The sequence below is a fragment of the Poecilia formosa genome, unplaced genomic scaffold (assembly GCF_000485575.1).
Source record: "Poecilia formosa unplaced genomic scaffold, Poecilia_formosa-5.1.2 Scaffold111, whole genome shotgun sequence".
Lineage (NCBI taxonomy): Eukaryota > Metazoa > Chordata > Actinopteri > Cyprinodontiformes > Poeciliidae > Poecilia > Poecilia formosa.
The window spans coordinates 723,400-736,004 of NW_006800050.1; the positions used below are offsets into that span (position 1 = coordinate 723,400).

The window sequence follows — 12,605 nt, forward strand, 5'->3', positions numbered from 1 at the left end:
TTGAATCAGAAAAATTACGTGCCTGCTTTGTTTGTTCCTTTAAAAGTTTGCATGCTGAGCAGAAAAAGATTGTAAAATAATTTTTTATGTAAAAAAAAAAAGAAATAAATGCTGAGCTTGACCATTTGGACACCACTTTTTTACAAAGAGCAGTGAACACCTGAAATACCTGCATATTGGTATTTAGGCCACTGATTTAGTGTGTGTGTGTGTGTGTACTTCTTTGCAGCAGAAATCCACAGGTTTGCTGCAGTAACAGCCTGTTTTCTGTCTTACCGTTTCATAGCCAGTTTCCATGCACAGCTAAAAAGCTTCATTCCATGTTAAGGAAAAAACACTGGAAACTTATACTGATGTTGGAATGCCCCAACATCAGTATAAATCTAAATTGTTCAATATACTTCAACATGTTGGCTCTGTTAATCCTGCCCAGGGAAACCGCGATCGGAAACGTTGTTTTTTTACAATAACACATTTCATCTTTACAAGGGTTGCTGCTGCTCTTTTTATATAGCTAGTCAAGTACCAGGGAGCAAGACCACCTCATGGAAAGCACTTGTGTTTAAGCTGCATTTAAAATCAGCTTGTTTAAACGCGAACACTTTCATTTATGCACTGAGACACCGCTGAGTTGCACCGCTGAGTTGCGCTGCAAGGTTCACAACCTCACGGTGAAGAGGGGGAGGGGTGGGACACACAAAAAAAAGAAGAAACATCCCAGGCAGATTGAGTTGATATTGCATGCACTTCTATATATAAGCAGAAAGCTAGAGATAGTTAGCTAAGCATAAAAATAATTTGCAGTGGCAGAGGACAGGCAGAAACCTGGCTATGAACGCGTTCTCCCCTGAGCAGTGTGTTGGAAACAGGCGGAGAGAAACTTCTAACCTACCTCTGCATTTCACTTTTAGACTCTGTAAATGTGTGCCAGAGCATTTCAAGCCTGTCTGTATCTATAAACCTGCAATTCTGTGTTGCTGGTCTGTTGATTCTAAGGAGCATCAACCAAGGAGATGAATTATACTAATACCAATGTATGGAATACCGTTGGCTAGATTAGTGCTTATTTAGGAAAAGTACATCTGTATTACTCCCACTTTTTATTTCTTTACCTATTCAAATAAAGATGGAACAGTAACTTTTCATTGCTGAGCGGTTTGTTGAGAAGTTTCTGGTGCATCGCTGTCTAAAAAAAAAAAAATGAGAGTCAGCATTTTTCTCCCCCCCAAATGTTCAACCTCAGAGCGAGGAAAGAGCCCATGCGGGCTTCACCTTTCCGCTCGACTGCTAAAGTTACTGTTTTTAAGCACACATCCATATGGATGCCCAGCTCATTGTCAAATTGTATCTTTCGACCCTGAGTGTTTGCAGAGGCCACCCTGGAGCTGCTGTCGTCTGACTGACAAGCTGGATGCAAAGCTGCTTCCTACGAAAAAAAAAGAAGAAAGAAGGAAGCTTAAAAAACAAAAAAAAGCTTTGTGCAGAAAGGAGGCTGTATCCCTCCTGCACATGCTGCATTTTAACTCGTGCTTGCCAGTATTTGGTTAGTGATTGTTGGATTTAATCGTCTAAGTAAACATCGACTTGATTTGGGTCTGTTTTATGTTTTAATTGTATGTTTTTACAAGTCCTGCCGTCTACAGTACGCAAGGTACCGCCTGCCAGTCGGTGACACAGGATTTTAATCAAATCCTTAAAAACGATGTCTGAAAGTACACATGGCTGATTTCAGCTAAACTCCGTCTCTGTTTATCATTAAAAAGACATGGAGACCACATTGCTCTGGCCTTTACAGATAATGCGCTACAGCGCCTTACTGGAGGATTCCAACCTTTTCAACTTTTTTTTTTTTTTTTTTGCATCTTATGACCACAAACCTTGAAGTATGTTTTATTACGATTTTATGTGATAGAACAACATGGAACGGTGCGTAATTATGAAGTGTAAATGATAAATGTTTTTTTTTCTCTCTTTTTTCCCCCACTTTTTGACAAATAAAAGTTAAAGGGAATGTGTAGCAGTTATCAACCAGCTTTGTCCAACTAGATAATTCAATTTTGACTCGTTCTTCTTTTGCAAAATGGCTCAGTTTAAGTCGGACTGGAAAAAAGACTTCCTGGATGTAATATTTCAAGTCTTGCCACAGATTCCTAATTAGATTTAAGTCTGGACTTTGACCGGGCCATTCTAACCAATGATTACGCTTTGATCTAAACCATCCCATTGTATTCCGGCTGTAAGATCAGGGTTGCTGTCCTGAGCTGGAAGGCGAACCAGTTTTGCAGTTCTGAACTTTACTCCATTCCTCTTCCCATTAACTCTGACCAGCATCCCTGTCCCTGCTGAAAAGAAGCATTTCTACATTATGAGTTTGCCACCACAATGTTTTACGGTGCAGATGGTGTGCTCAGATTAATATGCGACTAATCTGCTTCACATAGCGTTTTGCAAATAAGCCGAAAAGTTTAATTTGGATCTCATCTGGCCAGAGTACATTTTCCCACATGTTTACTGGGTCTCCTACGTGGATGTGAGTGACGCAGCAATCAACAGCCAGGGATTCTTATCGTTTGTGTTCAACAACAGTTTCTTTTCACTCCTCTATCAGGGCCATGTTCATGGAGTTCACATCTAATGGTTGTTCTTTAGACTCGTCAACATGAGTCAGATTTCTGCAGAACTACGGTGGTCCGCTTCACTACTTCCCTGATTAATTCTCCCGATGGCTATCAGTGTAGGTGGACAGTCTTGTCTTAATACGCCGTGCTCTTTACTTCTTCTTCTGATGTTTTAATCAGAGTTTATGGGATGTTCTAAGAGCTTGAAATATCGTTTTAAAGCTCCACCCTGCTTCGGGCTTATTATCCACAACTTTATTCCTGGCCCGCATACCGTGTTCTCTGGTCTTCATGATGCTGTTTGTTCTTTAATGTTCGTTAACAAACATCTGACGCCTTCGTAGAGCAGCTGCATTTGCACAGATTAAATTACACACAGCTGGACCCTGTTTGTACTGATTAGATGGTTTCTGATCGCAATTATTTGGCGCTAGGTTTTATTAACGGCTGTCAGAATTAAAGGGTTCCGAATGTAAATGCCCACTTTTCTTTTTAGTTCTTTTCTGTCTATAAAACGCTTTGAAAAGACCAGTCATCACTTTTGGATTAATGAAATTCGTTGGCTTGTGTGGATGCAACATGACAATTTGAAAAGTTTCATATCATAACTTTGGCATAAGATTAAATTTCTCACATTTTGCTACATTTCAAGGCTTCTACTTTAGGATCTTTTTGGAATAATGAAAATGAAACTTGTAGTGAGCGCTGTTTGCTTTCTAATTTGGTAAAAAAAAATAACTTAAACTGTTCTTTTCTGTCTCCTTTTAGGGTCCTCCAGGTCCACAGGGAGAAAAGGTGAGTGATTACACATGCTTCTGTCATGTTTACTATTTATTTTACATAGGATGCAGTTTGATGATTTTAAGAATCCATTTATTTACTCATAACAGAGTGATTTGTCAATGCCTGTCCTGTTGCTGAAAACCTGTGACTGCCTCTAAATAGAACCTATCAGTGTTGGTGCTTTAAGATCGACACCCTGATTTTGTCTGAGACTCTTATTTTGAAGTATTAAAGAAAGTCCTTAAGTTGCTATCCTCTCGTTTTTAAGTGGTTTCTTAATGAAGACTGTGTGAGGTTCGCTTATAAAACTCAGTTAGATTAGCAATGCTGACGTTACTATTTTTAAGTTGCTCATCTGACAGAAGTAAATCATTGACGGACTAAAAAAAAAAATAATGATCTGTAAACCTTGAAAATGCCTCCAGCGGCTAACCGTTAGCAACAAGTAGTGCAAAAGTTGGCATCTGCTTCCTATCAGACCTGAACCATTTTGCTGCTTTTCTATCAGTCTGAACAGTATTTCAGAAAATCTGGTAAAAAAAAAAAATCAAAATTCAAACATTCAAGCTGCGTATTTTTTGAATGAATTATTTTGAGGTTTATAAAACATTTATTCCACCCCCCCAAAAAACTGAGAAATGGGTCCCTGCTGCTGCGACATGAGGACCACCTTAGATTTAAGGCGGATTAAAGAGTTTCTTAATGGCCATATAACAGAATCGTTTAATAAAAAAAATATCTACAAGCTCCTTGTAGATGCAAGTTCATGTACATTCACGCTTAATCTTTTTGTTTTTCCTTAGACTCAAGAGTCTGAACGCAGCAGTCAAAGCATGGGCTATTATATTTTTTTAAGATCTTTTCATTGCCAATCAAACCAACAAAGCTGTATGTGTTATCTCTCCAAAACAAAGTTTTATTAAATAGACATAGTTTTTCATGATACTTTTTCTGTTTAAGCGGCATAAGCTTGATTTAAAAGCTTGATTTCTTTTCAATGTGGAAAGTGACCTGACCTGAAGTAGCCGTAGCAAACATGTGTAAGGACCTCCAGTATTTAGAGGCTGCAGTTCATTTGGCCACAGAGAGTGTAATTTGGTATCTGCTCCCACTTCATGTGAATTTAAGTCAACCTGACCTTAGGTTTCAATTCTAACATTCCTTTCTCAGGCTCACACATCCACAGCGCAGAGTGTTAAAAGCCACAGTCCCATGCAGGCTGAAACCCTAAAATGCCTCACTGTGCAATGCTCCATAAAACAACAATGAAGCGTGCAAAATAACCACACAGCTTCTTCACAACTCTGAAGTTCTGCGGACAAAGAGCATGCCTGTGGAGTAACACCAACATTGATCAAATCCCTGAATTTATTCATCATATCCACTGGGTTTGTGTTTGAATGTAAAGCGAAAACGCTCTCGAAGGCATCGGTATCAAAACGTAGCAGTGTTGAAACTCAGAATTAAAGCTTTTAAAAGTAATTTAGTGAGCATTTTGTAGCTATAGTTTCTTATAAAACAATTCATATGCTCTGAACTTTTCCACATTTCCTGTTGCTACAAACTTCAGTGTGTTTTTTTGGGGGGAGGCTAAGGAATAAAGAGAAACGCGGAGACCAAGAAACACAGCAGACAGGGCAAAGGGTAAAGTTGTGGTAAAGTTTTCCAAAAGTCAGGTCTTCCATCTGTAGATATACAAAGAGATATACCCTCAAAATACTTGTAGTGAAACTAAAGCCACATTTTTCAGATTTCGATTTGTACAAACACTTTCTCCGTTCCCTTCCTTCTCCCAATTACGCATTGCTTTATACTGGTACATCAAATCCTTATACAATACATTGAAGTTTGTCACATAAAATGTGCATAAGTCCAGGGGGCATTGACACTTTTGCGAGAACCGTGCTTTATTGAAATAGTCACTCCGATTCTGTGTCCGTTTATTGACGATAAACGTAAACACCGTTTCCGATTGTGTGAAACAACAGGAAATGGCGTGCATAAAGTCAAACGCACTGAGAGCAATAGCAGCCGTCAATCTCAGCCAATCTGCACTCGTTTGGAAACAGATATCTGTTGTGTGTTGTTTCCTCTGACCAGCATCATAAATCGACAACAGTAATTTCTTTTCCCTTCTTTTCATTAGTACAACGTCCGGATTTTCACTACCAGACTTACGCGACTGTCGAACATTTGTTTTGCAAGCCGTGAGCTGCGGGGTCCTGTCGAATAAACCGGTGTCCGCTCTTTGCGTGTAAACCACCTCGTCTGCAAGTTTAATGAAATCCAAAACAACTTTGCGCTCCCTTTCCCACCCAGGATGAACAAAGGCTTCGCCGGCGTGGCCGTTCGCAACTGTTTTCCCGTTTAATCTGGTTCTGGCAAAACGGCTCGTTGAAAAATGACAAAAATTCCAAGAACTGTTATCATTTAAAATTGCACATCGACGCTTGTTTTGACGAAGCTTCCCGTCCATGCGTGATAAGTTGCTCGGGTTATTCCACTACTGCAGATCAAAAGTCGATCAAACGAGGCGGCTCGAATGTTCTCATTTGTCCCGATTTTAGACCCGTTAAGGTCATAATTCACCTTCCAACATTTTACTCTCCCTTTGCTTATTTCAAACAACAGCGTGCTTTTGTTTGGGGTTAACTCTAATGTGATAAAGCCACAGTCTTTGGCATGCGGACTGACTGGAAACCCAAATGTTTTAACCTTCAGAGTCGGCCTCCGTCCACAGACGTACACCCCCAGAAAAGGCAGACGGCCAGAAGATCTCTGGGGCAAATAAATCTGGCATAAATGCGGTTCCCACCCGCCCCCTCACCAAAACCTCACACCGCCACTCTCCTTCTTCTCTCCTTCTCACATACCCAATACATGTCATTCCATGTTATCATAAGTGATTTTACTTTCAACCGCAACGAATAGTTGAGGGTTCCTGTATTATTTCACGTTATCAATATGTTCTGCATTACACCCGAGTGATCTCGGTGTGAGCCTCGGCTTATTGCTGCATCACTGTGTTTGTGCATGTGTTCCTGTATATTTTGCCCTCAGATTCTGAAACAAGTTTTCTTTTCTTCTTCTTCTTCTTCTCTTTTGTAGGGAGATCAAGGTGACCAGGGACCACGGGTATGCGGCTTCCTTTGACTTCTTTGTGATTAGTAGATGAATGTGACTGTGTGTGTGTCCTTACCCCCCCACCCCCCGTTCCTCGTCCCCCAGCAGAATTGTGGGCAAAAGGTTTGAAATGCATGAAATTCCTGGGATAGAGTTCTTCCAATGTGGCCAAATACAACAAGCATCCCAGTGCTGCTTATTTCCACATCGGCAGCGGGTAGGCGGACTTGTGAGAAACTTTTGGGAGATGATTTGCGCTAGAGTCCCCCTGCAGCAGTTGAAAAAAAATGCTCATTTTGACTTCGTCATTGGATTTAATTTGCAGTTTTGTTCCCACCGGCAGAAGAGCTTTGCTCGGTCTCGACAACAACAACAACAACCAAATACCAGTCCTTTCTTCACGCCAAGTCGACTCGTGATTAACCTCGGTTCTAGATGTGATGTGGCATATTCACCGCTTTAATCATTTCCAGCTCTATAAGTCTGACATTTCTATAAAAGTGCAGCATCTAAATGATGCTAATGTAAGTGCTTTTCCATGCTTGACGCTCTCCGAAACGAATTAGTCCATCTCCGCTTAGCAGTCAGTGCAGCTCTCCTTCCTGGCCCCCTCCCCAATAATGGCTAAAAAATGAGCCGTCCGTCTGAGAAACAGGCTGCACAGGTTTGTTTAAAGTAGACTGCATTAAGAGGGGTCACATGTGCTCATGCATGCACACACTTTCACTTCCTCTGTCTCTGCTGTTGTTCATCAAGGGCGGATTGTGTGCTAGTCGGAGTCACTTTGAACGCCTGTAATTGATTTATAATGGGGCAGAGAGCACACAGAGGTTGGCACGACACGAAACGAGAATTCAGCAGCACAGTTCGTCTTGTCAGGAGAACTCCAGCCGTCTCTCAGGCAGATCTGATCCCAATTCAGAGCTGGCGCCCGCCCAGACGTCAGTAGTTCGCCGAGGAACTCTTGTCGGCTCTCCTCCCGGGCGAGTTTCACCCGGTTTTCTTTATGATTTGAGAGTCAATGCAAATGACCTTTTCTGTGAAATTCAATTAGTGGTCTCCAAGTGACACATCTAATGTTTCTCATAAGCATCCACCCAGTTGTAGCCAAGTTTTAGGACTTTAGTTGTCCCAGAGTGAATTCCCACCGCTACAATATCTGCAGTTGAAAGTGTTGCTAGAGCTGCACTGATTAAGGACGCACAGGTAGAAATAGTTTTAATTAAACATATTATTTTTACTCTTTTATTTTGGATCATTTTTGACAAGCATTTAAGGGTATGCTAGTCATTTCGAGCCATCGATATTGCGTAACTTTGCAGTTTTGGTTGATTGACAGGTCGCCTGGCCATCACATGGAAACATTGGGACACACATACACATCTACAGGCAATTTATATCGACCAGTTAACCTAACAATTATTATTTTTATTTTTTTTAACTGTGGGAGGAAGCCGGAGTACCAGGAGAGAAACTATTTATGTACAGGGCTCTTTTTGCTGCAAGGAAGCAGCGCTACCAACGGTGCCACTCTTCAGCCCAATTTGTCCCAGTTTGACACATTTTAATGAATATTTACGCAATGCAAAAAACACAAAGTAGAAGATTTACAAAAAGTACGTGCATATTTTTCATATATATTTAAATATTATATATTTTGGGATTTTTTTTTATTTTTTATTTTTTTACAAGTTTTGCTCATTTAGAGATGGAAATGTGCTCTTATTCAAGTTGGATGGAGAGTATCTGTGAGAACATTTTTCAAGTCAAACTTGTAGTTTACGTTTTGACTGCATATAAATTATCAAAACTATTTCATTGTAGTTCTCACTTTTTGTTGTTGCCTGGTTAGGTAACACCCTAACCATCCACCACTATTTAATCTGGTATCATTGCCCATTTTCCCAGTTAATCATGATTTATTATACGTGAAAAAGCATCATGCTTGTAGAGCTAGCAAAGTGCAATTTGTCTTCTAGAATAAATAGAGCATTTTTAAGGTACCGTTTAAGCGTCTTTCTGTTACTGCCGTGTTGCCCCTTTAATGGGCACAAATTAATGCACAGTCGCATTCGAGGCATTACAGGGCGGAAAGCCGAGCAGGTCATTCCCCAAAAATATATTATTCACTTTCTCAAAGCAGCATATTGACTTTTTTTTATATTAGATTAGTGAGTAAATGTAGTGGAACAGCGTTTGAAAGATTTTTCTTAATAAATGAAGGCATAGCTGGACAAGAGCTGGCTGACCTTCGTTCTATCTGTCCGGGTGGAAATGAACCTCATTTCATGGCTCATATTGAGCCTGTGCACAGAGTTGATTACACCCATATGAAAGAAGATGTAAACAACGGAGCATGTCAAGATAATGTCCTCTACGTGTAGCACAGATTACGCTCCTGCCAGGTTGCATCTACATCAGCCGTCCCTCAGAATGCAACAAAAGACAGACTCCCGCTTTTACAGCCGAAGAGAGTGTGAGAGCTGTCCCGCGGCACACTTCCTCTGCTTTCTGCCCACATGTCGGGGTCGGCCATTTGTCTGTCCAGAAAGGTCACGGGTCGTATCCAAAAACGAGAGGTTAACCAAGCAGCAAATAATGAATTGACCAGTTTTGACAAACAAACACGCGACCACCTCCGAAGGCGCACTTGTGGATGTAATTAGCCTGAGCTGCTGGCTGTGTGCATCGCACTGTTAGGTGTGTGGTCCTTTTTGATTGTTCGCAGTAACTGCAGCTGTCACGCAAAGGTTGGAGAACTCGTGGATTACTTTGGACAAATCTTTCAACAGCTTACTTTCAAAAGAATTTAACTTTCTTGTCCAGGAATAGTAAAAGCAGTTCACCAGGCTTTGTGAAATACTTGAAAAGAAAGATCCTGACGTTGCAGAAAAGTATTGAACACATTAATTTTTATCCCAGGAAATGTATTTATAATGACATGTCATTTACACCGTGTCTTGGTGACAACCCAAAAAATCCATAATTACAAAGAAATTAAAACAAATCCATGAATGAAAGTCTTTGTAATAAAGACAAATGAGATTCAGAAAGATTGGAAATAATCTGCTGCATTTTTTTTTTACAAATAAAATAGTAAGCTGTAGCAGTCTCTAAGCACAGACACTACACAAGACTCCACTGCTGAAGAAAACTCATGTTGAAGCCTATTTAATCATTGATTCCACCCACCATTTTTAGTAAGAAATTGCATGGTAGATCATCCCAGCTGTAAAGTTAGTGGAGTGTTTCATTATATGGTACAGATAGAAACTTACTGAGATGTCCTTGATAAGAAACGGAGGCCAAGACTATTTCAGATATTTCCACAATAAAAAAATAATAACCTATTAACTGGTTTCAGAGAAAGAAAATAAAGCAGCTAGAATCATCTGACTAGTATTCAGTTGAAAATATTTTGGAAAAACTGAAGATTAGATGACATTGAATAAACCAGAAGCACACCTGAGCAAAACATCAGACTGGTTTCAGTATACAGATTATACTTTAAGTTTGCTGAATTCTTACTCCCATGTCATTTCACTTCTTTATACAATACTGATTTCAGAATTTATTTTTTATTTTTTATTTTTTGGTTGTATGGATTACTTGGTTTGTTATGAATATCTTAGATGTAATTGCTGAGTAATAACTTGATGTATTTAAGATTTATTTTGTCCCCTGTAATTTCCAGGAATTAAAATATGTTTTAAACAGTACGCCCATGAGTCTTTAAACCATTTAAGCGCAGTACTGCAAAGCCAATCCATACGTAAATATTCGGAAAATGCAACTGCCTGGTATTGCTAGGGTTTTTTTTTGGTGAGCATGACTACTTTCAGGAGATTCTGGCCTGGTCTGGCCTCATATCTTCGTTTTTGTTTACTACAGATCAATTCCCTTTTGCCACAGGCACATATGCAGCAACAGAGTTCCCCACCTAATAACTAACATCCGTTTTGGGAGTAAAGCAAACAAAAGCAGTCTGTAAACGGTTAGGATTTTCTGTCAGCCACTATGTTATCATTCTTACACATGGACATCAGCATTGAAACAGTATGGAGACGGAGCTGNATATATACACACACACACATATAATTTTTTTTTCCCCACATTTCAAACACACACCGGTCAGCGAGGTAGTCAACATCGTGTTGACCCGGCCGCATCTTTCCACCGAAATGTTCCGCGTGCATATGGCTGAGTGATTGGAAAAGCACAATGTGTATCGTCTTGCATATGCCCCACACTGGATCTCATGCCTGGAGTAAGTGTATTGTCTGTTCCCCCCTGACCATAATCCACTGCTTGTTTTTCCCCTCCTTTGTCTTCAAAATGTTTGAGGTCGTAAATAACTTGAGAAATACTTGTGTTTCGATTCCAGTCGCACACAGCAAGGCTATTGTATCCCCTACTCATTTATGCCGCAGGCATGAATCAAAACAGCTTGCCTTGAAAGCCATATTCCTAATGAGCCATGCTTTTTGAATTATCTTTGGAAAACCAGAGGGATGGCACAAAAGCCATGTTTGGATAAGCCAGATTTTTATCTCGAGCTTGACTACAGATGAAGATTGATCCTTCACAGGACATGTTTATGATTATCTGCCAGTCCTTTAAGAAATACTTTCATGTGTTTAGTTATGGTGGGTATTTGTGGCGAGGCACAACCTGCAGCACAAAGATCACCAACAGAATATGCAATCATTGCAGAACCAGCATGGCGCACGCTTTGCCGTGCAACTGGAACTTGGCTGAAAGTTCGCTTCGACTTTTGTTGTTCAAATTCAATCAATCATTATTCCGCAGAATAGGCCGTTGTGTTTTTAAAAAAACAATACAGTGCAAATGTTTTGGGTCATCCATCATTTTTTTTTTTTTTTTAAGTTTCATAGAGCCAGACATTCATGTAATGTAAATGGACTTGAGCAGTATGTTGTTGTTTTTTTTTTTTGTTTTAAAAAATTTTCCTTACTTTGACTGCTTTTCCCCTCATTGTCAATCTAACAATGGATCATTTCCAAAAAGAAGTGGCGTTTTTTGTTTGTTGAGCGCTTTAACTCTCACTTCTAAGTCTTTTTTAGAAATAAAAAAAAGCACCTGTAAACCTTACTAACTAATTTATCAAAAATGAAGGTGATCTATAGTTTCATGCCTCTTCGTTAGGAAAGAACAAATCCTTAACTTTGCTCTTGATTTGCGTTCGGTAAAACCATAAGGAAGGGAACTAAAGGAATACTGTTTTGGTTGATGTTAGTTAGCATGACTTTGTGTTTTGCCTCAGAGATGATATAAAAGTGCTAAAAAAAAAAAAAAAAAAAAAAAAATCAAAACAGAGCTACGGACACTATCTCAAAATGATCTACCACACTACGGAGCATTTATTTTCCTGAGATTTAAAAACCATGTTTGGTGGACTAAAACATCACAGCGTCTGGATCCGGATCAAAGTTAATATGCAGCTGTAAATCATTGCTTCCCTCCAACACAGAGAAGTCCCAATGCTGTCTCGTTTTATTCACTTTTCATGGCTAGATTACATCTGTCGTGAAGCTTGTGGAAAACAATAGAGAACTATTTTACTGAATTCCCAATAAACGTCTTAATCTCTTATTTTCTAAAGCGCAACAGGGAACAACACGTGGGCTTACCAGTATATAGAAATTTAGACATTTTATAATAAAATCTTGACATATTCTTTGTCTCTGACTCCGAGTAACCATTTGTTTTTCATGTGTTAAAAGTCTGAGTATTTCTTATTTAAAAAAGTTCATTTATATTTCAAACAGAACCACCCAGCCTTCAGGAGTGTGTGGCACCCATATGTGTTTTGTTCAAGCTGGAAGGAAAATTGCTTTGGATCCTGTTTAGTTGACGACATACAAACCATAGCAGTAAAGCTGAACCTGTTATGCTGAGTCTTAAGTGGATACATAGAAAATCAGTTCAAATTGAGCAACAAAACATTTCCTCACACTCTTGTGGGACACTTAGCATGTGTTTTTTTTTTTTTTTTTTGCTAAGGCTTGTACTGCTTTAGTGTTTTTCTCTGTAAAAAAAAAAAAAATATATATATATATA

At 39.5% G+C, this 12,605-nt stretch overlaps 1 protein-coding gene across 1 annotated transcript in view; it reads left to right on the top strand.

The window, feature by feature from the left end:
* The window catches only part of col25a1 (collagen type XXV alpha 1 chain), a 199,112-nt gene that overhangs the window by 119,891 nt on the left and 66,616 nt on the right, over positions 1-12,605 (top strand). Inside the window, exons 5-6 of the mRNA XM_016675245.1 lie at positions 3,387-3,413; positions 6,510-6,536. Coding sequence (XP_016530731.1) covers positions 3,387-3,413; positions 6,510-6,536 — 54 coding nt within the window. The remainder of the gene's footprint in view (positions 1-3,386; positions 3,414-6,509; positions 6,537-12,605) is intronic.